A 26,804-nucleotide genomic window follows, 5' to 3' on the forward strand; every position below is an offset into this window, starting at 1 on the left:
AACCTTTTAACTTCTTTGCTTTATAAAATTCAAAGTAACATTCAGCCACTCAAAAATCATCAGAAATCCTAGAAGAATACATTAGTCAGACATGCAGAAGTAAAACAAAAAATTAACACTTGATGTATAACAGAAAGAACACATTCTGAATCCTCTACATTATACAGTGCAGTGTTCTCTCACCGTCCTCCATAATTGACCCTTCTCTATGCCCGCCCCCTCCTTGGTTACTGTTGCAACATCGGAAAACATTTTCCAGTGCCGTCCAATTCCCCATTCAACCACTGACGACATCCCCTCACAATGATCTCAAACTGTGTTTTCTAATACATAATGAAAATAAACATTTGCTAATCAGGAAACTCTTGGGTATGTTGTAGTGGGACTGTCATTACAATTGTTTCCTGAGAACCTGATAAAATTATGCTAGTGGTGCAGCTAGCCACTGAAAGGCTTTGAATTCACTGTCAACATGCAGTCAAAACTATAACCCCCTTTGGAGCCAACTAGCGCTTTCAAATCATATCCTGATGTCGAGACCAGATAGGAGTTGTATTCATAACATTGCTAACTTGGCTAGCTAACATACATTGAGAAAACAAGTTATATTAAGTGGCTAGCTAGCGTCAGCTACATTTTGGTGACCAATGAGACAGAGTTTGCTACCCAGCTGAACTAGCAATGGTATTAGTATAATTTCAGATTTGAAAAACACTCCATCAACAGGCTCTTTCAGGAATCACAGTATCAAGTACTCCTGCTGCACTGTTCAGTTATTTAGCCATTTTGGCAAAATGTTGTTTTTTAAAGAAAACTGTTTGTTTTTTCCCATAGTCCTCACTGGATTTCATGTGATTTAAACCGGAGCTTGTCCGAGTCGGACATGATGACAGTTGCTATCCAGTTGAGTGATGCGATTGGTTGCCCAACATTCTGGGGCAGGGCTTAGCAAAGGGTCAATTGGTCCGTGAAAAGAATCAAGACTACCCCCCCCAAAAAAAAATGTTAGCACAAAAAAACGTGATATAAAATACAATTAACACTTTTACATGTGAAGGTGAACAAATTCAATGATCAAAGAAATTGAATGCAAAAGCACTGCATGATTAACGACTGAGGGCTTTTGCCAAGTGCTGTGTTTCCACAAGGTTAGAAAATATCAATCAGTAACCTCAACATTCAACATTATCATCTCCCTCCCCGATCGGAATAAAACTGCACAGGTGATAGCATACCCCAGGTGGCCTCTGCCATTTTTATTTCACTTTTCCTGATCAGCTCTCCCAGGGCCTGTGTCCACAAAGCGTCTCAAAGTAGGAGAGCTGATCTAGGATCTGTCCATATAAATCTGATTCATTATGATCTAAAAGGCTAAACTGATCCTAGATCAGCCCTCCTACTCCAAGACACTCTGTGGCTACGGGTCTTAATCCAAACAGAAAGTTAAAAAGGAGACAAGGAGACATAAGCACTTCAGGCAACAAAGTTTTATCCTATGTGATAGTGGCCCATCTCCTATCCCTGCTATTCCTGATGCAGGGTAAGCTGTAGCGCCCTCTGCTGGCAGAGCTCAATTCAAAGTGAGAAATAATTTCATGTCAGGGGGGACCCTATTTGCTCTTACATAGGGTTCCGGGGTCAAGGAATAGAACCCTGTTTGATGTTGCACAGGAATCCGTGTCCAAAGGATTTGATGTTGCACGCGTCCAGATCAGTGATGTCCCAGTTCAATAACGGACAATAGTTGTGTCAGTCGGAGGTCCCTATTTGATGTTGCGTAGGATCCTGCGGCAATGTGTGGTCTTGAGCTCAGCTAGGGCTTTCTCCAGCTCCTGGATGAGGTGCATCAGGGTGGCAGGGTCAGTCTGTAGTACCTTAGCGCTCTTATCACCTCCACTCTCCTCCAGGTGCAGCTTCATAGTCACTGTAGGCTTAATCTGCTGCCGGAGGGCACGACTAGCCAGCTAGAGGAGAGAGATGGGAGGGGGACTTTTTTTTACAAACTGAATTGATGTACCATCAAAGAGAGACAAACACAGAAAGACTCCACTCACACACAGATCTAACTAGCCCCTCTCCCCCCCAAAAAATTGCAGCACTTATTCAATAAACTCTTTTTCCATGACGTTATCAGGCAGGAATATCGACGCAACTTGTAATGATGTTAGAAGCAACATTTGGTTTTCATGAAAAACGTATTGCGAGCTAGGAGGTGACCTAATAAAGAAATTTGAATATGTCACAAGATTACATCCCTTAGCCGTGGTATATTGGCCATATACCACTAGGTGACCTAATAAAGGAATTTGAATATGTCACAAGAATACATCCCTTAGCTGTGGTATATTGGCCATATACCACTAGGTGACCTAATAAAGGAATTTGAATATGTCACAAGAATACATCCCTTAGCTGTGGTATATTGGCCATATACCACTAGGAGGTGAACTAAAAAAGAAATTTGAATATGTCACAAGATTACATCCCTTAGCCGTGGTATATTGGCCATATGCCACTAGGTGACCTAATAAAGGAATTTGAATATGTCACAAGAATACATCCCTTAGCTGTGGTATATTGGCCATATACCACTAGGTGACTAGGTTTTTTACCACTAACCCCAGAGGTGCCTTATTGCGATTATAAACTGGTTACCAACGTAATTAGAATAGTAAAAAAAAAAAACACCATGTCATACACATGGTATATAGTCTTATTGAACACAGCTTTCAGCCAATCAGCATTCCGGGCTCGAGCCCAGTTTATAATTGTAAATAAATCCCTTTTGCACATGTGCATAACTACAGATAAATCCAACAGGAGATTGGAGTTGGACAGAGGAACCTCGAAACCTCTGCACAAGAAACACTTGAACGAACTTCCAAAAAAAACAAATGTTAAAACTATTTTCTGGCAATTGTGCCGGATGTTAATTAAGACAAAAAATATAATTAATTAAAGAAATGTATAAAATGGCCTTTCTACGAGAATGACTTGTCGTTTCAATAGGGATAGGCTACACACTAAAATCTAGGTTTATGATAGTAATTCACCTTTGCTAAACGAGATGCAGGCTGACTATAGCCCCTGATAGGACTACATCTAATTTCAGATCGCCTACAGTAGCCTAGGCAAGACGTAGGCTGAACGATTTAGCAGCTTGCTTAGTTCAAAATGACAGAATCATTTATCAAATCAAAATTTGATTGCATACACATATTTAGCAGATGTTATTGCGGGTGTAGTGAAATGCTTGTGTTCTCTAGCTCCAACAGTGCAGTAGTATCTAAACATTCACAACAATATACACAAATCTGAAAGTAAAAGAATGGAATTAAGAAATGTAAATATTAGGAACGAGCAAAGAGTGTGCAAAGCTGTCATCAAGGCAAAGGGTGGCTACTTTGAAGAATCTAAAATATATTTTGATTCGTTTAACACTTTTCTGGTTACTACATGATTCCATGTGTGTTATTTCATAGTTTGATGTCTTTACTATTATTCTACAATGTAGAAAAATAGTAAAAATAAAGAAAAACCCTTGAATGAGTAGGTGTGTCAAAACTTTTGACTGGTACTGTAAATGTCTATGTATATATAGGGCAGCAGCCTCTAAGGTGCAGGGTTGAGTAACCGGGTGGTAGCCGGTTAATGATGGCTATTTAACAGTCCGATGGCCTTGAGATAGACTGAAAAACAGATTCTCTCAGTCCCAGCTTTGATGCACCTGTACTGACCTCACCTTTTAGATGGTAGCGGGGTGAACAGGCCGCTCAAGGGTTGAGATCCTTGATGATCTTTTTGGCCTTCCTGTGACATCGGGTGCTGTAGGTGTCCAGGAGGGCCGGTAGTGTGCCCCCGGTGATGCGTTGGGATGACCATACCACCCTCTGGAGAGCCCTGCGGTTGCGGGCGGTGCAGTTGCCGTACCAGGTGGTGATACAGCCCGACAGGATGCTCTCAATTGTGCATCTATAAAAGTTTGAGGGGCCAAGGCAAATTTCACCACACTGTCTGTATGGATTGACCATTTCAGATTGTCAGTGATGTGTACGCCGAGGAACTTAAAACTTTCCACCTTCTCTACTGCAGTCCCATCAATGTGGATGAGGGGGGGGGGGGGGGGGTGATTCCTCTGCTGTTTCCTAAAGTCCACAATCATCTCCTTTGTTTTGTTGACATTGATTGAGATGCTATTTTCCTGGCACCACACTCCCAGAGCCTTCCCTTCCTCCCTGAAGGCGGTCGCGTCATTGTTGGTAAACAAGCCTACTACTGTTGTGTCGTCTGCAAACTAGATGATTGAGTTGGAGGCGTGTCTGGCCACGCAGTCATGGGTGAACAGGGAGTACAGGAGGGGGCTGAGAACACATCCTTGTGAGGCCCCATTGTTGAGGATCAGCGAAGTGGAGGTGTTGTCAGGAAGTCCAGGACCAGTTGCACAGGGCGGGGTTCAGACCCAGGGCCTCAAGCTTAATGATGAGCTTGGAGGCTAATATGGTGAAGGCGGAGCTATAGTCAATGAACAACGTTCTTACATAGGTATTCCTCTTGTCCAGATGGGACAGGGAAATGTGCTGACGATTACCCTATTGGGGCGATAAGCAAATTGAAGTGGGTCTAGGGCGTCAGGTAAGGTGGAGGTGATATGATCCTCGACTAGTCTCAAAGCACTTCATGATGACAGAAGTGAGTGCTACGGGGCGATAGTCATTTAGTTCAGTTACCTTTGGTTTCTTGGGTACAGGAACAATGGTAGCCATCTTGAAGCATGTAGGCTCAGCAGACTAAGATAAGGGTTGATTGAATATGTCTGTAAACACTCCAGCAAGCTGGTCTGCGCATGCTCTGAGGACGCGGCTAGGGATGTCGTCTGGGCCGGCAGCCTTGCGAGGTTTAACACGTTTAACGGTCTTACTCACGTCGGCCACAGAGAAGGAGCCCACAGTTCTTAGCGGGCCATGTCGGTGGCACTGTGTTATCCTCGAAGCGGGCGAAGAAGGTGTTTAGCTTGTCCGGAAGCAAGATGTCGGTGTCCGCGATGTGGCTGGTTTTCCTTTTGTAGTCCGTGATTGTCTGTAGACCCTGCCATATACATTTAAGCGTGTTAACCCTCGCAAGGTCCCAGCCCAGACGGCATCCCCGGCCGCGTCCTCAGAGCATGTGCAGACCAGCTGGCTGGTATGTTTACGGACATATTCAATCTCTCCCTATTCCAGTATGCTGTCCCCACTTGCTTCAAGACTACACTGTTTGTATTCCACCATATTCCCAGTCACCTTGCCGTGGTTAAATGCGGTGGTTCACGTTTTCAGTTTTGCGTGAATGCTGCCATCTATCCACGGTTTCTGGTTTGGGCAGGTTTTAATAGTCACAGTGGGAACAACATACTCTGCTGCCTGGGACTGGAACGAATTGCAAAAATCGCTGAAGTTGGAGACTTATCTCCCTCACCAACTTCAAACATCTGCTATCTGAGCAGCTAACCGATCGCTGCAGCTGTACATAGTCTATTGGTTAATAGCCACCCATTTTCACCTACCTCATCCCCATACTGTTTTTATTTATTTACTTTTCTGCTCTTTTGCACACCAATATCTCTACCTGTACATGACCATCTGATTATTTATCACTCCAGTGTTAATCTGCAAAATTGTAATTATTCGCCTACCTCCTCATGCCTTTTGCACACAATGTATATAGACTCCCCTTTTTTTCTACTGTGTTATTGACTTGTTAATTGTTTACTCCATGTGTAACTCTGTGTTGTCTGTTCACACTGCTATGCTTTATCTTGGCCAGGTCGCAGTTGCAAATGAGAACTTGTTCTCAACTAGCCTACCTGGTTAAATAAAGGTGAAATAAAAATTTAAAAAAATAAAAAAATCCCCTACACACTTCCTGATGAACTCCGTCACCGTGTAAGCCTCAATGTTATTCTCAGAGGCTCCCCGTAACATGAATAGGAGAGGCGAAATTTGAGTTACGTGTTTCCCAATAGCCTGCTGAAATAGGCTGCTGAGGATGGGGGTCATACTCACTGAATTAAATATTAATAACATGGATATGAACTGAATATGCTTGTCAACAACAGACATTGTATTTCCCCCCCCGCAGCCTAATCTGACTGACTGTTACCGTCAATCTAATGCATTTTAACAAATGATCAGCAATTGTGATTGACCGGCACAACTTAGAAATAGGCCAAAAACCCACAACCAATACATTTTCACCCGCGACATCGTTGTCAAAGTATCCCAATTTGTCAGGGAAACCACAGACTTAGCAACCCTGCACGCACAAAAAAGCAGACACACAGACAGGCCAACAGAGAGACATGCAGACAGAGAAAACAAACGGACAACAGAGTACCTGAACGTCCAGCCTCCACTCCAGGTTGTGGTAGTGTGGCAGTGAGGGGGTGAGTTCACCCAGGATGTGTCGGATCTCCTTCCTGTTTTCCAGGTAGAGCTGCTGCAGCAGGTGGTTCAGCTCCTCGGTGAAGCCCAGCACCAGCACTGAGTCCTGAAAGTCCACCTCAGAGATCTGCAACACATACACAAGGCAGAGAACAGGCTTAACATGGCAATTCATTCTGAACTCTTCCGAGAGCTGCCTCAATGTAAGTGTGCTAGTTAGAGACTAGCACACTCCTCTGTCTAACTTCTCACCCCTCAGTGTGTTAGGTGTAGGAAGGGTATAGGGCAGGCTCTAGGTACCCACTCACCATGAGTTTGGAGCTCTCGGTGAGCAGGTACATGAGTCCCTCCACACCATGCTGTACGGTCTCTGCGTCAACACTCAGCTTCCCTGAAGGACACAGTGAGGAGGGGAAATTAGTTAGCTACAAGTCTACCATGTAAAACATGTTGAACAAAGAAATGGAATGACAGCTTTACACAGAGAAAATGTTTTGTAGGAAGAATCATGCAAGCTTGGAAACTGATACTTACTGGCAGCACCCTCATAGATCTTAGGGTTTGTTCCCTTTCGCAGGAACTCAACCGCTATTCGTCCAAATTCACCAACCACTGATAAGGAAAAAATATATATATTACCCCTCAAACTTGTGGCAATGATCCTGTGACTCCGGTCCAGATAACCATTAGTCTACCACTAGGCTGGACAGCAGCTTGTGGGCGTTAAAGTGTAGGGCCATAAAGCCCACTGGCCGCTGCCCTGGCTAGCCCAATAACGGACTAAAGGAGCCTAACGTTACTCAGTATTTTCCAAGGACTATGTTACCCTATTCATAGACGTTAATTATGTTAGCGCCCATTGATAGCGTCTTGACTAAAGTATCTTCTCGGACCAGCTTGCTCTAAATAGTAATACGCATCGCTTGTGGTACGTTTTTTGAAACCTAAGGAACGTATATTCCATATCAGCGAGAAATTATTTTCAAAAATGAAAAGGTTAAATTTACTACACAACTTTTATAAGATTAGGGCTCCCACACGGACATATTACCATGTTACAGACCGAGTGGACGACCGGTGCGAATCTGCGTCTCCGAACACCGGTGTCCGTGTATAAACGTAAGACGGACGCCACAAACTTTTTAAAAAATGTGATATGAAAGTAAAGGGAACTATGTTTCTATAACCGTACCGCAATTGAGTATCGATTCACGTTTAGATTGAGTATTTTGGCTGCCACAGCCAATTCGCCTTTAAAACCAGAACATGTAAGGACATAGCACCTATCCCATCTAGGGTTATATATGAGCACTCCCTTGCTCTCTGATATTCTAGTGGCATTTGACAGATTGTTATACCCATTAGTCATTTCAGATCCACTCAAGGGGTATCGGTAGCTAGGTTGTTTCTGGACAGGCACAGTAACATTATAGGCAGACGGAAGTAGCGAACGTTAGCTAGAATAACATCTTGATAACAGACAGGACAATCTATGAATCTATGTTACACTGTATTCGCTGGTTTAATAACTTTAAAACACAATGAATCTAGCGTTGATTTAGTTAGTCTAATGACAGCTGGTAACATTAGCTAGCTGTCATGCTAACAGTCATATTTACCCGCAGAGTCCACCTCTGGCAGAAACCCCAGGTGCTCCTTATGTTCGTCAGATAACACCAACAGCATTATTATAAGTTATAGTCTAACTCTTATTGTGCAAAGTCGACAAAATGTACCTACTACAGAATGAAATGTTGACTTTTATCAGTTAGCTAACTAGGCTGATCAAAATCACATGACCACCAGGATCAAAATTCTACAGCCCATACAATTCGAAAGAAACAAAGTTGCAGCAGAAAAAAGGTTCCGGATTCCTGCCGCACTGGCCTGCTTATATTTGTCCTGTTACAAGTGTTTAATGTAAATGTATTTCTTGCATATCCCAACTCCCCCTAAGACACCCACAGGGGTGTCACGGCCAGGGCCACCATTGACACGTTAAATGCCTTGCTCAAGGGCACAGCAACAGATTTACATTTTTTTCCACCTCTTAAACTGTAATGACATGGGTATTGAAATGAAGTTGTTGAAATGATCACTATTCTGTCTGGTATTCATCACAATAGGCCACACTATCACCAGGCACTTGAGGGGCTTCACATTTTTGAGTTTTTAAACAGTGATAACAACCTTGCCATTCCAACCTTGTGATGTCTGTAGGCTGAAGAAAACACCGCTTTCAAGTAGGCTACGTGCACGCAGTGGTGGAAAAAGTACCCAATTGTCATACTTGAGTAAAAGTAAAGATACCTTCATAGAAAATCACTCAAGTAAAAGTGAAAGTCACCCAGTAAAATACTACTTGAGTAAAAGTCTAAAAGTATTTGGTTTTAAATATACTTAAGTATCAAAAGTAAATGTAATTGCTATAATATACTTAAGTATTTTAAGTAAAAGTATAAATCATTTCAAATTCCTTATATTAAGTAAACCAGACAGCAATCATTTTATTGTTTTTATTTTATTTTTGGGGAGCCAGGGGCACACTCCAACACTCAGACATAATTTACAAACAAAGCATTTGTGTTTAGTGAATCTGCCAGATCAGAGGCAGTAGGGATGACCAGGGATGTTCTCTGTTTAGTGAATCTGCCAGATCAGAGGCAATAGGGATGACCAGGGATGTTCTCTTGATAAATGTGTGAATTACACAGGGTGGGCAACTCCAGTCCTCAAGGGCCTGATTGGTGTCGCACTTTTTTTCCATCCCTAGTGTAACCGATGTGAAATGGCTAGCCAGTTAGCGGTGGTGAGCGCTAATAGCGTTTCGATCGGTGACGTCACTCGCTCTGAGACCTTGAAGTAGTGGTTCCCCTTGCTCTGCAAGGGCCGCGGCTTTTGAGCAGCGATGGGTATAACGATGCTTCGCGGGGTGTCAGCTGTCTATGTGTGCAGAGGGGTTCGAGCCCAGGTAGGGGCGAGGGGACGGACTAAATAATACTGTTACACTAGCAAACACAGTGGGTTAATCAAATTGCATTCTAAACTGAAGGTTTAGGTGATTATTGGAGTCAGGTGTGTTAGCTGGGACTGGGTCAAAACTGTGACACCAATCAGGCCCTCGAGGATTGGAATTTCCCACCCCTTTAACCCCTAAATGTAACAAGTACTTTTGGGTTTCAGGAATAATGTATGGAGTAAAAAGTACATTATTGTCTTTAGGGATGTAATGAAGTAAAAGTTGTCAAAGATATAAATAAAGTAAAGTACAGATACCTAAAAAAAAACTTCTTAAGTAGTACTTTCAAGTATTTTTACTTAAGTACTTTACACCAACTGCGTACATGTCTACACTCCACTTCTACATGTTTTTTCTATAACTTTCTATTAGTTGTACTGTACCACACTCTTGCAGTGCATAGCATTTATAGATATTTATAAAGAATCACTGGAATTAACAATTCCTCCATTGTGAAGTCAACAGCACCGAGGAACTGTAATAAACATAATTCTGAACAGATGGGTGAATGACTATGAATGAACATTTCCCCTTATTTAAAAAAAAACTTTGTCTCCCTTTACTCGGTTAAATATTTGTTTTATGAGTACAAGCTTTTGTCAGTAATGTGTCATCAGTAAAGGACATGAACCTGAACGTAGCTAGACAATTTAGCAACTCTAGCCCAGACTTTAGAGTTGCTTTGCAGCTTCCGGTTTTATTTTAAAAAATAAAAGTCTAGAGCTTGTTTTAGAACTGCATTCAATAATGATGTTATACCAGTAGATTATGTAGTATAGGCTTGGGCCTTTAGCAAATGACTTGTGTGAGAATGATAAAGACACAGAAGAGCCTTGTCTAGAATAACCGCCTGAGCTGCAAAATAGAAATTAAATATTGTTTAGGCTAGGCCTATTTCGCCAGCTAAATCTGCCATTCTGTTGTGTGTTATTTAATAGCCATATAATTGCATAATTTGTTTTTACAGTCACATGGGGCTATTGTGGTGATCATGTAACCTAATGAATCACACTTTCTCCAGTATTTGGGAGCACAGACTGTAGGCCTTATGTGGTGCAAGGGCAACAACCTCTACCTCAATGTGATCAAGACAAAGGAGATGATTGTGTACTACAGGAAAAGGAGGACCGAGCACACCCCCATAATCTCATCGACGCTGGCTGTAGTGGAGCAGGTTGAGAGCTTCAAGTTCCTTGGTGTCCACATCACCAACAAACTAACATGGTCCAAGCACACCAAGACGGTTGTGAAGAGGGCACGACAAAACCTATTCCCCATCAGAAGACTGAAAAGTTTTGGCATGGGTCCTCAGTGGTTGCATCACTGCCTGGTATGGCAACTGCTCGGCCTCCGACCGCAAGGCACTACAGAGGGGCCAAGCTTCCTGCCATCCTCAGTACCTCTATTACTAGGCAGTGTCAGAGGAAGTCCCTAAAAATGGTCAAAGACTCCAGCCACCCTAGTCATAAACTGTTCTCTCTGATATATTTAGCGGCCTGTGAGCTAGGGTTTCTTTTTAAAGGGAGCTTCTTAATAAAAAACAGTTATAAAACACAAATAAAGTTACACAATTATTCCACAAGACACCGGTACCCAAAATTATAGCCTAAATTGCAATGCCTATGTCGAAGGCCTATTTTTTTTATGTGGATAGGCCTAAATTAAACATTTAATTATTAAAGTGATAGGCTAAAGAACTTTGGAGAATTTCTATAATTTTGAATACACACATGGATTTCAATAAACGTATGGATGAGACTGTTCAATTCTCTTTGATTTAGTTCCTATTGCAACTCAAGACAAAAGACTGAATGGACGACAAAGTGACTGAACTGAACTGAACGAAGGATGAATTAGATGTTCAGAAATGTGGGAATGACGAGGTTCACGCATGCTCTGCACTTTACTTGGCTACTAGGCAAAGAGGCCTACATTAAGGGTATAATGACTATGGCTGCGTGACTCCAGAAGGGTATCTTCTGAGGCTGAGGGGTGTTTTACCGAAGGCGCATGGTGCTGTGGTGCTGCATGGAGATCACAAGCTCTCGTGCTTCTACACCTGCATTGCTTGCTGTTTGGGGTTTTAGGCTGGGTTTCTGTACAGCACTTTGAGATATCAGCTGATGTACGAAATGCTATATAAATACATTTGATTTGATTTTGATTTGATTCAACTGGGCAGCAGTATCGCGATGGAGGGAATAGCCTATAGGGAGACTACCTAAGACCACAACAACATAGTTATTGTAAAGTTTGGGGGAAAGCTTATGCCAGACTGTTTAACCTCTCCCTTGTTCATTTCAAAGTCTGTATGTTCATGAGCCGATTCATATAAATCATGTCACATTATTTTAAATTCATATTAACACCTCCTACAAAATATTATTTGGCAAGACTTTGAGTGATTAAATAAATATCAAAATATTCCAAAAAATATATATTTTAAGTGGCCAAGACTCCAGTGGTCATACATAATTCATAGATTCACCAAACATGGATTATTATTCTATGTTTCATTATTCCTGGTAGCCTAGTGATTAGCGCGTTGGGCCAGTAACTGAAAAATTGCTGAATCAAATCCCAGAGGTGACAAGGTAACAATTTGTCATTCTGTTCCTGAGCAAGGCAGTTAACCTACTGTTCCCCGGGCGCCGAACACGTGGATGTTGATTATGGCAGCCCCCCGCCCCTCTCTGATTCAGTTGTACAGCTGACTCCCTACTACTGGTTATGATTGCAGACAGAGCCCAGAAATGGGATGGTGCAATATTGAATTAGTCATATTTTGGTGCATGCGTGGGGATGTTCTTTAGCATTCGGCCATCAGATTAGCCACCAAATGCTCCTTATAAGACACATCACTGCACTCTATACTCCTCTGTAAACTGGTCATCTCTGTGCTGCTACCATGTTGTGTTGTCATGTGTTGATGCCATGCTATGTTGTTGTCTTAGGTCTCTCTTTATGTAGTGTTATCTCTCTTGTTGTGATGTGTATTTTTAATGCCAGCCCCCTCAGGAGACCTTTTGGTAGGCCGTCATTTTATTCCTAGCAGACTGAAACTTCACTGTTGTAGGCATAATACAGCTAGTGCTATCTGGACTTGCGCTGGCAAACAAATGCATTACATTAGCTACCTAAATGTGAAGCAAAATAAACTGAGTCATAGAGAATGGAGACTTTTAACTTGAAAACGTGCAGGATGTCTCTTTCCGGTTTCCCCGAATTCCGTTTTTCTTTTTTATACTGTGTTAAACTTGTTCGGGTAGCGCTCCTCACAGGCCGTTTGGTATAAAACATTTTGTGAGGTGAGATGATACTGCCAAAACTCGGAAAGTTATTATTGTACGTGAGAATTGCAACACAAGATTTGTTCAAGGCTAACATTTTAGACCGTAATCGTAACATGGTGTTTGTATGTTCACAGATTAAATTTCACGTTTACGTTCATATTTCACGCATGGTTTTTCTTACGATCCTAGCAATTTATGTATGGATTTTCTAACGACTCGTATAGTAAATTACCAGTCAAAAGTTTGACCACACCTACTCATTGAAGGGGTTTTCTTTATTATTTACAGCATTGTAGAATAATAGTGAGGACATCAAAACGATTAAATAAAACATATGGAAGTAACCAAAAAAACGTGTTAAACAAATCAAAATATTTTATATTTGAGATTCTTCAAAGTAGACACCAATATGGCCAACATACCACGGCTCAGGGCTGTTTGTAGGCACGAGGCAACGCAGTGTGCCTGGATACAGCCCTTTAGCTGTGGTATATTGGACACATACTACAAACTCCAGAGGTGCTTTATTGCTATTAAAAACTGGTTACCAACGTAATTAGAGCAGTAAAAATAAATGTTTTGTCATACCTGTGGTATACGGTGTGATATACCACGACTGTCAGACAATCAGCAGTCAGGGTTTGTACCACCCAGTTTATAATCTCTATTGTATATCATCTCCATTGTATATAATCTGTTCCTCATGTACTCTCTGTATTGATATGTTCTTAATAAAATAAAATAAAAAAGGGGATGAGGGGGTGGAGGATATCCTCTGGGCTGACAAAATGGGCGTGGCAGATCTTACAACACAAAAACCATTGGTTGACTCATGCTATGCTAGGTTGCGACATAGCATGCGTCAACCAATGGTTTTGTGCTATGTCAGCGATTGACAGGCTGATATAACATATGTGGTTAAATTGATACTGTAAAATACTTATCCGGGTGTTGTAAGATCTGCCACGCCCATTTTGTCAGCCCAGAGGATATCCTCCACACCCTCATCCCCTTTTTTATTTTATTTTATTAAGAACATATCAATACAGAGAGTACATGAGGAACAGATTATATACAATGGACAATCGATCTAGGGGGCGGGGCTAGGGGCGGGCTAGGGGGGGCTAGGGGGTACAATATCACATTACACAAAGACCTTAAGGGACATACATACACTTATTATTCTAACAGCTTTTTTGTTAGTAGAGTATTTAATTGTCTTAAAATACAGTTCCATTTTTTCTTTTTGTTTGTAAATTTACATTTGTGAATATGACATTTTGCCAAAAGCATAATGAAATGAATTACATAAAAATGTTTCAGCTTATTCCTATCATAGGTAATGAATCCAAGCAGTTCATCTCTCCACAATAGTGTAAGACCTTCATAAAAGTGTTCAATTATAAATCTACTGATGTCTTGCCACAGTTTTCTTATATGAATACAATGCCAAAAAAGATGCAACACTGTTTCTGGGTGGTCGTTACAAAAGGAGCAATTTGAGTTGATGTTTTCCTTAAACTTCTTCATATAGTGGTTGGCGGGATCATTTTTATGAATAATTTTAAAGAAAACTTCCTTAATTTTGTTAACAAGTAGGTATGTGTGTGGCAACATCCAAACTTTTTTCCAACCGATATTATCAATAAATCCATTCCAATAAGGCATGACATAAGGTACAACATCCTGCAGAAACAAGGATCGTATCGCTCTGTTGTTGAATGGACCAAAAGAGAAACAAATCTTTCCTACTGATGAGTCAACAGGGTCAATAGAAGGTAGGCTCTGAGGGTCAGGTCTTTCCTACTGATGAGTCAACAGGGTCAATAGAAGGTAGGCTCTGAGGGTCTTGTCACGTTCCTGAATAACAGAGCAACACCTGAGGGAATGGCATCTAAAACAATTGCAAAATCTTTAGGTGTTACAGGGACCTTGTAAAGTGATAAGAATTCCTTATAACTGAGTAAAAGACCCTCTGCATTTACCAGTTGGCTCACCAATAGGATATTATTTCTGAACCAATATTCTAAAAACAGAAAGGTATTTTTATACAATATATCCCGATTATTCCATATATAATATCTGTGTGGAGAAAAATTGTGTTTATAAATTAAGGACCATGACAAGAAAACCTGCCGATGAAAAGCAGAAAGTTTCACTGGAACTTAGTCAATATTATCATTGCAAAACAACATGAAGTTAAAGGCCACCAAAAGTAGAGAAGACATGATGAGGAATAAAATTCCAGATAGAAGTGGGTCTTCTTAGGAATTGTTTTATCCAATTGATCTTAAAAGTATTATTTAAGGTATTAAGGTCTATAAAATTCAGTCCGCCATTCTCAGAAGTGTTCATCACAACACTTTTCCTAATGTAATGGGTACCATTTCTCCACAGAAAGTTGAAAAGCATCTGGTCTATCTCCTTGCTTATTTTACTGTCAAGATATAAAGATAAAGCAGCGTATGTTAGTCTAGAGATACCTTCAGCCTTGGTTATTACGACTCTACCTGTAGTCATTGATTTAGCCATAAGGATAGAGTGGCCGTATGTTAGTCTAGAGATACCTTCAGCCTTGGTTATTACGACTCTACCTGTAGTCATTGATTTAGCCATAAGGATAGAGTGGCCGTATGTTAGTCTAGAGATACCTTCAGCCTTGGTTATTAGGACTCTACCTGTAGTCATTGATTTAGCCATAAGGATAGAGTGGCCGTATGTTAGTCTAGAGATACCTTCAGCCTTGGTTATTACGACTCTACCTGTAGTCATTGATTTAGCCATAAGGATAGAGTGGCCGTATGTTAGTCTAGAGATACCTTCAGCCTTGGTTATTACGACTCTACCTGTAGTCATTGATTTAGCCATAAGGATAGAGTGGCCGTATGTTAGTCTAGAGATACCTTCAGCCTTGGTTATTACGACTCTACCTGTAGTCATTGATTTAGCCATAAGGATAGAGTGGCCGTATGTTAGTCTAGAGATACCTTCAGCCTTGGTTATTAGGACTCTACCTGTAGTCATTGATTTAGCCATAAGGATAGAGTGGCCGTATGTTAGTCTAGAGATACCTTCAGCCTTGGTTATTACGACTCTACCTGTAGTCATTGATTTAGCCATAAGGATAGAGTGGCCGTATGTTAGTCTAGAGATACCTTCAGCCTTGGTTATTACGACTCTACCTGTAGTCATTGATTTAGCCATAAAGATAGAGCACCATATGTTAGTCTAGAGATACCTTCAGCCTTGGTTATTAGGACTCTACCTGTAGTCATTGATTTAGCCATAAGGATAGAGTGGCCGTATGTTAGTCTAGAGATACCTTCAGCCTTGGTTATTAGGACTCTACCTGTAGTCATTGATTTAGCCATAAGGATAGAGTGGCCGTATGTTAGTCTAGAGATACCTTCAGCCTTGGTTATTACGACTCTACCTGTAGTCATTGATTTAGCCATAAGGATAGAGTGGCCGTATGTTAGTCTAGAGATACCTTCAGCCTTGGTTATTACGACTCTACCTGTAGTCATTGATTTAGCCATAAGGATAGAGTGGCCGTATGTTAGTCTAGAGATACCTTCAGCCTTGGTTATTAGGACTCTACCTTTTAAAGATAAGTCCCTCTGTAGCCATTGATTTAGCTTCTTCTGGGGTTTTTAAATAAGAGGGTTCAAATTGAGTAAGCCTCTAGACTTCTGATCCTTTGTAATGGTTATGCCTAAATATGGAAGTTCTTCTTTTACTGGAATACCATAATATGAAGGTGTCACACAATCTTTGACAGCTATGAGTTCACACTTATTAATGTTAAGATATAGACCAGACGCTTTGGAAAAGGATTGTATCACATTGATCGATATGGGAATCCCTTCATCCCCTTTTCCTTCCACTGCTCTTCTCCCGGATGTCACAGTCAACTCCACACAGGATGCAGCTGTGGAACAGCAGTAGTACAGTCTGTAAAACCCAGAGGCGCAACATCACAAGACTTCCGGGAACGCTTGCGAAGCAGACTTGGCAGACCAGGCTGGGGTTTGAGAAGGCAATGAGAGAAGTGTAAAAAAATATATATTTCTTAGTAAATATAAAAATATGTTTACCTATAAGGCACACCCTAGTTTCTAGCCAATGTCTTAAGTAGCTTAACATGTTATCACTCCAACCACGTGAAAGTGACAAACTGACACGCTGATTTTTTTGTTGTCAAAAACAACTTTACGTCGGAGTGCCTTTGATTTGACCGCGTGCGCATGCGTAGTTCGGCGCGATGTAAAATTGCGTGACTAAGACCTCTGCAAAAACATCCAAATTAATTACAGATTTCTTGATTTATCTTAGATTCATTAAGACTATTTTGAAGTGTATACTGGCTATGTTGTTGCTACGGCGGCTCAAGAGGGACAAACATGATATCTACACTGAACAAAAATATAAATGCACATGCACCAATTTCAAAGATGTTACTGTGTTACATTTCATATAAGGAAGTCAGTCAATTGAAATAAATTAGGCCCGAATCTAAGGGTTTCACGTGACTGGGAATACAGATATGCATCTTTTGGTCACCTTAAAAAAAAGTATGGGGCATGGATCAGAAAAACAGTCAGGATCTAGTGTGACCATCATTTGCCTCATGCAGCACTACACATCTCCTTCCCATAGAGTTGATCAGGCTGTTGATTGTGGCCTGTGGAATGTTGTCCCACTCCTCTTCAATGGCTTTGAGAAGTTGCTGGATATTGGCAGGAACTAGAACACGCTGTTGTATACGTCGCTCCAGAGCATCCCAAACATGCTCAACGGGTGACATGTCTGGTGAGTATGCAGGCCATGGAAGAACTGGGACATTTTCAGCTTCCAGGAATTGTGTACAGATCCTTGTGACATGGGGTCGTGCATTATCATGCTGAAACATGAGGGGATGGTGGTGGATGAATGGCACAACAATGGGCCTCAGGATCTCGTCACGGTATCTCTCTGCATTCAAATTGCCATTGATAAAATGAAATAGTGTTCATTGTCCATAGCTTATGCCTGCCCATACCATAACCCCACCATAGGGCACTCTGTTCACAACGTTGACATCAGCAAACCGCTCGCCCACTTGACGCCATACACGCTGTCTGCCATCTACCCGGTACAGCTGAAAACAGGAATCATCCATGAAGAGGACACTTCTCCAATGTACCAGTTGCCATTCAAGGTTAACATTTGCCCACTGAAGTCAGTTACGATGCTGAACTGCAGTCAGGTCAAGACACTGGTGAGGACGAGGAGCACCCAGATGAGCTTCCCTGAGACGCTTTCTGACAGTTGGTGCAGAAATTATTTAGTTGTACAAACCCTCAGATTCATCAGCTGTCCAGGTGGCTGGTCTCAGATGATCTGTCAGGTGAAGAAGCCGTGGAGGTCCTGGGCTGGCGTAGTTTGACGTGGTCTGCAGTTGTGAAGCTGGTTGGACGTACTGCCACATTTTCTAAAAATGACATAGGAGGTGGCTTATGGTAGAGAAATTAACATTAAATTCTCTGGCAACAGCTCTGGTGGACATTCCTGCAGTCAATATGCCAATTGCACGCTCCCTTAAAACTTGAGAGATCTGTGGCATTGTTGTGTGACAAAACTGCACATTTTACTGGCTTTTTAATGTTCCCAGCACAAGGTGCACCTGTATAATGATCATGCTGTTTAATCCGCTTCTTGATATGCCACACCTGTCAGGTGGATGGATTATCTTAGCAAACGAGAAATGTTCACTAACAGGGATGTAAACAAATTTGTGTACAGAATTTGAGAGAAATATTAATTCTGTCCGTATGGAACATTTCTGGGATCTTTTATTCCAGCTCATGAAACACGGGACCAACATTTTACATGTTGTGTTTATATTTTTGTTTAGTATATACAGTGCCTTGCGAAAGTATTCGGCCCCCTTGAACTTTGCGACCTTTTGCCACATTTCAGACTTCAAACATAAAGATATTAAACTACTGTATTTTTTTGTGGAGAATCAACAACAAGTGGGACACAATCATGAAGTGGAACGACATTTATTGGATATTTCAAACTTTTTTAACAAATCAAAAACTGAAAAATTGGGCGTGCAAAATTATTCAGCCCCCTTAAGTTAATACTTTGTAGAGCCACCTTTTGCTGCGATTACAGCTGTAAGTCGCTTGGGGTATGTCTCTATCAGTTTTGCACATTGAGAGACTGAAATTTTTCCCATTCCTCCTTGCAAAACAGCTCGAGCTCAGTGAGGTTGGATGGAGAGCATTTGTGAACAGCAGTTTTCAGTTCTTTCCACAGATTCTCGATTGGATTCAGGTCTGGACTTTGACTTGGCCATTCTAACACCTGGATATGTTTATTTTTTAACCATTCCATTGTAGATTTTGCTTTATGTTTTGAATCATTGTCTTGTTGGAAGACAAATCTCTGTCCCAGTCTCAGGTCTTTTGCAGACTCCATCAGGTTTTCTTCCAGAATGGTCCTGTATTTGGCTCCATCCATCTTCCCATCAATTTTAACCATCTTCCCTGTCCCTGCTGAAGAAAAGCAGGCCCAAACCATGATGCTGCCACCACCATGTTTGACAGTGGAGATGGTGTGTTCAGGGTGATGAGCTGTGTTGCTTTTACGCCAAACATAACGTTTTGCATTGTTGCCAAAAAGTTCAATTTTGGTTTCATCTGACCAGAGCACCTTCTTCCACATGTTTGGTGTGTCTCCCAGGTGGCTTGTGGCAAACTTTAAACGACACTTTTTATGGATATCTTTAAGAAATGGCTTTCTTCTTGCCACTCTTCCATAAAGACAAAAATATAAATGCAACATGCAACAATTTCAACAATTGTACGTAGTTACAGTTCATATATGGAAATCAGTCAATTAAAATAAATTCATGAGGCTCTAATTTATGGATAAATGAATGGCTAATATGTTTTTCCCCCACAAAAGGACTTTAGTACATACATAAATACTCCTGTTTCATCAGCTGTCCGGGTGGCTGGTCTCGGATGATCCCGAAGGTGGAGAAGCTGGATGGGGAGATCCTGGGCTGGCAGGGTTACATGTGGTCTGTGGTTGTGAGGCCGGCTGGGCGTACTGTCAAATTCTCTAAAACGTCTTGAGGCAGCTTATGGTAGAGAAATTCACATTCAGTTCTCTGGCAACAGCTCTGTTGGACATTCCTGCAGTCAGCATGCCAATTGCACACACCCTCAAAACTTGAGACATCTGTGTTGTGTGACAAAACTGCATATTTTAGAGTGGCCTTCTATTGTCCCCAGCACAAGGTGAACCTTTGTAATGATCGTGCTGTTTAATCAGCTTCTTGGTATGCCACACCTGTCAGGTGGATTGATTGTCTTGGAAATGGATAAATGCTCATTAACAGGGATGTAAAGTAATTTGTGCACACAATTTCTGAGATTTTTCATTTCAGCTAATCAAACTGGAGGCGGCAGGTAGCCCAGTGGTTAGAGCTTTGGGCCAGTAACTGAAAAGTTGCTGGATCGAATCCCCAAGCTGATCTGTCGTTCTGCCCCTGAACAAGGCAATGAACCCATAGTTCCCCGGTAGGCCGTCCTTGTAAATAATCATTTGTTCTTAACTGACTTGCCTAGTTAAAAGGTTAAATAAATAAAATAACCAACACTTTACACGTTGAGGATGTATACAGTACCATTCAAAAGTTTGGACACCTACTCATTCAAGGGTTTTTATTTCTACATTGTAGAATAATAGTGAAGACATTGAAATTATGAAGGAACACATGGAATCATGTAGTAACCAAAAGTGTTAAACAAATCAAAATGTGTTTTATACACTGCTCAAAAAAATAAAGGGAACACTTAAACAACACAATATAACTCCAAGTCAATCACACTTCTGTGAAATCAAACTGTCCACTTAGGAAGCAACACAGATTGACAATACATTTCACATGCTGTTGTGCAAATGGAATAGACAACAGGTGGAAATTATAGGCAATTAGCAAGACACCCCCAATAAAGGAGTGATTCTGCAGGTGGTGACCACAGACCACTTCTCAGTTCCTATGCTTCCTGGCTGATGTTTTGGTCACTTTTGAATGCTAGCGGTGCTTTCACTCTAGTGGTAGCATGAGACGGAGTCTACAACCCACACAAGTGGCTCAGGTAGTGCAGCTCATCCAGGATGGAACATCAATACGAGCTGTGGAAGAAGGTTTGCTGTGTCTGTCAGCATAGTGTCCAGAGCATGGAGGCGCTACCAGGAGACAGGCCAGTACATCAGGAGACGTGGAGGAGGGCAACAACCCAGCAGCAGGACCGCTACCTCTGCCTTTGTGCAAGGAGGGGCACTGCCAGAGCCCTGCAAAATGACCTCCAGCAGGCTACAAATGTGCATGTGTCTGCTCAAACGGTCAGAAACAGACTCCATGAGGGTGGTATGAGGGCCCTACGTCCACAGGTGGGGGTTGTGCTTACAGCCCAACACCATGCAGGACGTTTGGAATTTGCCAGAGAACACCAAGATTGACAAATTCGCCACTGGCGCCCTGTGCTCTTCACAGATGAAAGCAGGTTCACACTGAGCAGGTTCACAACATCCTCCAGCATGACCGATTTGGAGGTGGGTCAGTCATGGTGTGGGGTGGCATTTCTTTGGGGGGCTGCACAGCCCTCAATGTGCTCGCTAGAGGTAGCCTGACTGCCATTAGGTACCAATATGAGATCCTCAGACCCCTCGTGAGACCATATGCTGGTGGGGTTGGCCCTGGGTTCCTCCTAATGCAAGACAATGCTAGACCTCATGTGGCTGGAGTGTGTCAGCAGTTCCTGCAAGATGAAGGCATTGATGCTATGGACTGGCCCGCCCGTTCCCCAGACCTGAATCCAATTGAGCACATCTGGGACATCATGTCTCGCTCCATCCACCAACGCCACGTTGCACCAGACGGTTCAGGAGGTGGCGGATGCTTTAGTCCAGGTCTGGGAGGAGATCCCTCAGGAGACAATCCGCCACCTCATCAGGAACATGCCCAGGCGTTGTAGGGAGGTCATACAGGCACGTGGAGGCCACAGACACTACTGAGCCTCATTTTGACTTGTTTTAAGGACATTACATCAAAGTTGAATCAGCCTGTAGTGTGGTTTTCCACTTTTAATTTTGAGTGTGACTCCAAATCCAGACCTCCATGGGTTGAGAAATTTGATTTCCATTGATCATTTTTGTTGTCAGCACATTCAACTATGTAAAGTAAAAAGTATTTAATAAGAACATTTCATTCATTCAGATCTAGGATGTGTTATTTTAGTGTTCCCTTTATTTTTTTGAGCAGTGTATGAGATTCTTAAAAGTAGCCACCCTTTGCCTTGACAGCTTTGCACACTTGGCATTCTCTCAACCAACTTTGAGGCAGTCACCTGGAATGCATTTCAATTAAAAGTTCATGTGGAATTTCTTTCCTTCAGTTGTGTTGTGACATGGTAGGGGTGGTATACAGAAGATAGCCCTATATGGTAAAATACCAAGTCCATATTATGGCAAGAACAGCTCAAATAAACAAAGAGAAACAACAGTCCATCATTACTTTAAGACATGAAGGTCAGTCAACCTGGAAAATTAAGAACTTTGGAAGTTTCTTCAACTGCAGTTGAAGAAACTGGCTCTCATGAGGACCGCCACAGGAAAGGAAGACCCAGAGTTACCTCTGCTGCAGAGGATAAGTTCATTAGTGACCAGCCTCAGAAATTGCAGCTCAAATGCTTCAGAGTTCAAGTAAGACATCTCCACATCAACTGTTCAGAGAAGACTGAGAATCAGGCCTTCATGGTGAAATTGCTGCAAAGAAACCATTACTAAAGGACACCATTAAGAAGAGACTTGGTTGGGCCAAAAAAAAAAAAATCAAGCAATGGACATTAGACCGGTGGAAATCTGTCCTTTGGTCTGATGAGTCCAAATTGTAGATTTTTGGTTCCAATCGTCGTATCTTTGTCAGACGCAGAGTAAGTGAACAGATGATCTCCGCATGTGTGGTTCCGACCGTGAAGCATGGAGGTCTGATTGTGTGGGGGTGCTTTGCTGGTGGCACTGTCAGTGATTTATTTAGAATTCAAGGCATACTTAACCAGCATGGCTACCACAACATCCTGTAGCAATACACCATCCCATTTGGTTTACACTTAGTGGGACTATCATTTGTTTTTCAACAGGACAATGACCCAACACACCTCCAGGCTGTATAAGAGCTATTTGACCAAGGAGCGTGATGGAGTACTGCATCAGATGACCTGGCCTGCACAATCACCCAACCTCAACCCAATTGAGATGGTTTGGGATGAGTTGGACCACAGTGTGAAGGAAAAGCAGCAGACAAGTGCTCAGCATATGTGGGAACTCCTTCAAGACAGTTGGAAAAGCATTCCAGGTGAAGCTGGGTGAGAGAATGCCAAGAGTGTGCAAAGGGTAGCTAATTTGAAGAATTTCAAATGTTTGAATTTGTTTAACCCTTTTTTGCTTTACTATATGATTACATGTGTGTTATGTCATAGTTGACAACTTCACTATTATTCTACAATGTAGAAAATAGTAAAAAATAAAGATAAACCCTGGAATGAGTAGGTATGTCCAAACTTTTAACTGGTACTGTATATAACATATGGTGTTCACAGACATTTAAATTCCGGACTGATATTGCTAGCTCTGACATTTCTTAATCTCTTGTTTCTCCATTAGTTTTTGGGGGGGATGGGGTCATTTGTGTGTTATATTGTACAGTTAGACATATACTACGTTGCTGGAGCCAGAAACACAAGCTTTTCACTGAATCTGCAGTGATTTGAAGTACTTACCACGTTACTACACTTCCTAGAGTGGGACTGATGACAGAATTACAACCCAGTTAGCAGCGTTTTCAAAATGGTAGTGTTCTACTTAAGTACTTGGTCTTTGATAAATGGCACTCAAGTCAGAATAAATCAAACTTACTAATATGGAAAACATTTATTATGATTTATGTATACAAAAAAAAAAATATTGTAAAATGTAATAAAATCAATAGCAGTATGACAAACACACATTTGGCATGCTCCCTCCCTATACAAGTCCTCTTAGAGTGATAAAGTTTAGGGTTTCGGTTTATCTGCGCATTTGACCCAAATATCAATTCACAAATGTTTAGTATGGCTCAAAATGACTAAACCATGCTCTCCCATGTTAACTGGATTTCCTCATCGTCAGTCCTTACCACCGCTACTATACAGTAAAAAGTACTAACAATATTCTTAGCTTCTCCACTGGCTTAATAAATCCCAGCATCTAATGTGGTAAGGAGTGAACACTGAAAACCCGCCAAGAAAAATGCTGTAGTCTCTCACATTTCACTTGCTACATCTGTAACATAGAACCTGATAATTTGGCAGTACTGTGAATACATACTGACATCATTGACTCACATTAATAGTAGTACTGTGTACTAACAGTAATGTGTGTCTAAACCAAACAGTGCATGAAACTAAAAGCTGTCAAGAAGCCTAAGTAAAAATCACCAGTAGTGGTGGTGGAATTCCTATAGAAAACACTTAGTAAGATGACCGTCACAGTTCAATCATGATTAAAAAGAGCGTCTGGATACCCTGTCTGCAGTGGATACGTCATTCCCAGGGATCCACTCTTGAGTTCAATGGAAATGCATCAATACAAAACCTTGTTGCAACATTAATTCCATGCTTTTCAGTTACCGTGACAATTAAAAAATTGTAAAATAAAAAAAAATATCTGCCTGAAAAGCATAGCCATGCATTTACACTAGACACTAATTTAGCTAAATATTTTTGGGGGAGAATTAACACTTTATAGTCAAACACACAAAAAAAAAAATAGTTCTGCCATTTTAGACCCAAACTTGATCCATCTAAAGAGAACCCGAAAAAACAAAATTACAATTATCCTATCAAAATAATAATATTCAAATAATGCAAAGCACTGCATTCAAATACATACAAAAATTATGTTTCCCAGGCCAGTATTAAAACTATAAAAAGTCAAAGCAACATTGCATCTTTTTTTGTGTGTTAAATTTGTAATAGTCACGATTATTGATCAAGTGGAAATAAATCTCAATAATCCAAATGGCTCCTTCCCTCCAATTTCAATGCCATGTTAAGAGATAACACTGCTTGGGTAGTATAACTACTTCAACCACTGAGATGCTATAGCACAGCCAGCCACGAAGAATGGAAAATCAACAAGGTTTATAAGTGTTCACATCCTGAGGTCTTATATATATAAATATATATATATATAAAAAGGGGTGCGTCACTCAAAATGACTAAATTACATATTAGTTTCCTTGCCCTGTAAGCAGTCTATGGACAAGGAACGGTATGTAATTTTGTAATTTGGGTTACTATCCCTTTAAACTGGTCTACAACAAGTAGTTGTTTGGGATGAGAGTCGAGACAACAGATCCCCCTCCACGCATCCAAGCATATTGCCATTAGAATATTTTTTTCAATTCTGTGTTGAAAGTCCAAACTGCACCTCCCCATCTTCATGAAAAGGCAGATTCTCACCAATTGCATCTCATATTGCTGACTTGAAGTAGCACGACTACCTTTCATTCTAGGCACGGCCATACATTCAGTAGGTGCATAAGGTAGAAAGGTTACACCTGGTTTAGTTTTAAAACAGAAACCCTACCATTAAATCTTAAGTCACATTTAAAATATGCACACTGTAGTTCTTACAGTCTACTTGTCTTGAGAAACATAATTTTCAAAAAAAAGATACAAAATTCATGATTTATCATGTCAACAGCATCAGAATAAGACAACAGGTTGGAAACGTTCAGTCACTGTTTATACCAGTACACATCTGATTGAACGTCAACTAATCATCAAGCCCTCAATGAGTTGAATCAGGTGAGTTTGTCTGGGAGCAAAACTTTTTGCTGTTGGGGGGGGGGGTACTCGAAAGACGAGTTGGGAAACGCGTTTTTTTAAAGAGTGGCGTTTTAAATACAAGCTTTGCATGATTGCATGCCATGTTCTATCGTAACTCATCTTTGGCCTCATTACTACGCCATCTGATGTAATTCTCTCCAAACCATAAAAGTACTATTGCGAGAAAGAGCAAAGTCTTAAATCTATATTTCATTACGTTAAAAAAAATATACATTTCGTTGAAAATTTGAAACATTTCCAATTATAAAATTGTAGGCATTAATGCATTTTTAAAATATACCAATCCATTTAGTAGAATACGTAATCCTAGCATTTCCATCCTGTTGCTGTGATTTGCCAGACTAAAGCCAGTACATGAGCTAAGCGACAGCTGTCAGTTACAATCTACTACACATTTAAGGAACCAAAGATCACATCCACTCTGCCACTATGCTCGAGCCTGTAATGGAACCCACACTGAATAGTGCTCAGTTTGATAATAAAATGCCATTTAGCAGACTGTTATCCAAAGCGACAGTCATGAATGCATACATTTTTTTTTTTTTTTTTTTTTTTTTTACTTATGGGTGGTCCCAGGAAGCTTTGCAAGTGCCATGTTCTACCAACTGAGCTACAAAGGATCATGTTGTGAAATGAAACATTGAAAAGGAGCGATATTCAATGTGCAACAGATTCCAGGCTGACCATTCTCCTTCAAACTCCTTTTCGCTCTCCTGCCTCGATGGTGACAAGTTCATCGAATTAGCAATCGATTCAAATGCCACCACGGACAACTATGCCCCCCTAAAACTTTCTACAATGCTTTTAAACTTTTTTAGACAGACAATTGTTTAGGTTTAGGTCCAGCTTTTTCTCAACAGACGTGTTTCGGGTTAAAACACATCCCATGCACACAGTGAAGTCCTTTCTGACTTGACAGGACAACAGCAAGCCTAAAGCCAGTGTCCTCCGGTCCCGGGGACTACTCTCATTGATTCATGTAGATTAAGTGGAATGTGGGATCATGTGGTGAACGAACAATCATTATTCTTTCAAATCCAGAAGACTTCCAGCTGTCTGACTGTCTTACTCAACATAATTGGGGGGGGGGTGAACTAACTTAGTGAATTCAGTCCTAAAC

General features: G+C 41.2%; 1 protein-coding gene across 2 annotated transcripts; it reads right to left on the minus strand.

Annotated features, from left to right (window-relative positions):
- Positions 1-8,264, minus strand: commd2 (COMM domain containing 2). Of its 2 annotated transcripts, none has more exons than XM_029633304.2 (5): positions 8,039-8,264; positions 6,954-7,031; positions 6,728-6,810; positions 6,373-6,546; positions 1-1,964 (listed from the first exon to the last, which is right to left on the minus strand). In XM_029633304.2, exons 1-5 carry the CDS (start codon positions 8,103-8,105, stop codon positions 1,764-1,766), a joined length of 603 nt encoding a protein of 200 aa, XP_029489164.1. In that variant the 5' UTR covers positions 8,106-8,264; the 3' UTR covers positions 1-1,763. The 2 variants fall into 2 exon arrangements, with proteins under 2 accessions (XP_029489164.1, XP_029489165.1); XM_029633305.2 differs by having other exon boundaries at positions 8,160-8,260.
- Positions 8,265-26,804: the final 18,540 nt, after the last annotated feature.

Source organism: Oncorhynchus nerka, linkage group LG24, assembly GCF_034236695.1.
Source record: "Oncorhynchus nerka isolate Pitt River linkage group LG24, Oner_Uvic_2.0, whole genome shotgun sequence".
Lineage (NCBI taxonomy): Eukaryota > Metazoa > Chordata > Actinopteri > Salmoniformes > Salmonidae > Oncorhynchus > Oncorhynchus nerka.

Coding starts and splice junctions, on each gene's coding strand:
- commd2 (XM_029633304.2), bottom strand. CDS start 8,105: ATGCTGTTGGTGTTATCTGACGAACATAAGGAGCACCTGGGGTTTCTG. Junction 7,032..8,038: donor GCCAGAGGTGGACTCTGCGG/GTAAATATGACT, acceptor TTTCCTTATCAG/TGGTTGGTGAATTTGGACGA. Junction 6,811..6,953: donor GATCTATGAGGGTGCTGCCA/GTAAGTATCAGT, acceptor TGTGTCCTTCAG/GGAAGCTGAGTGTTGACGCA.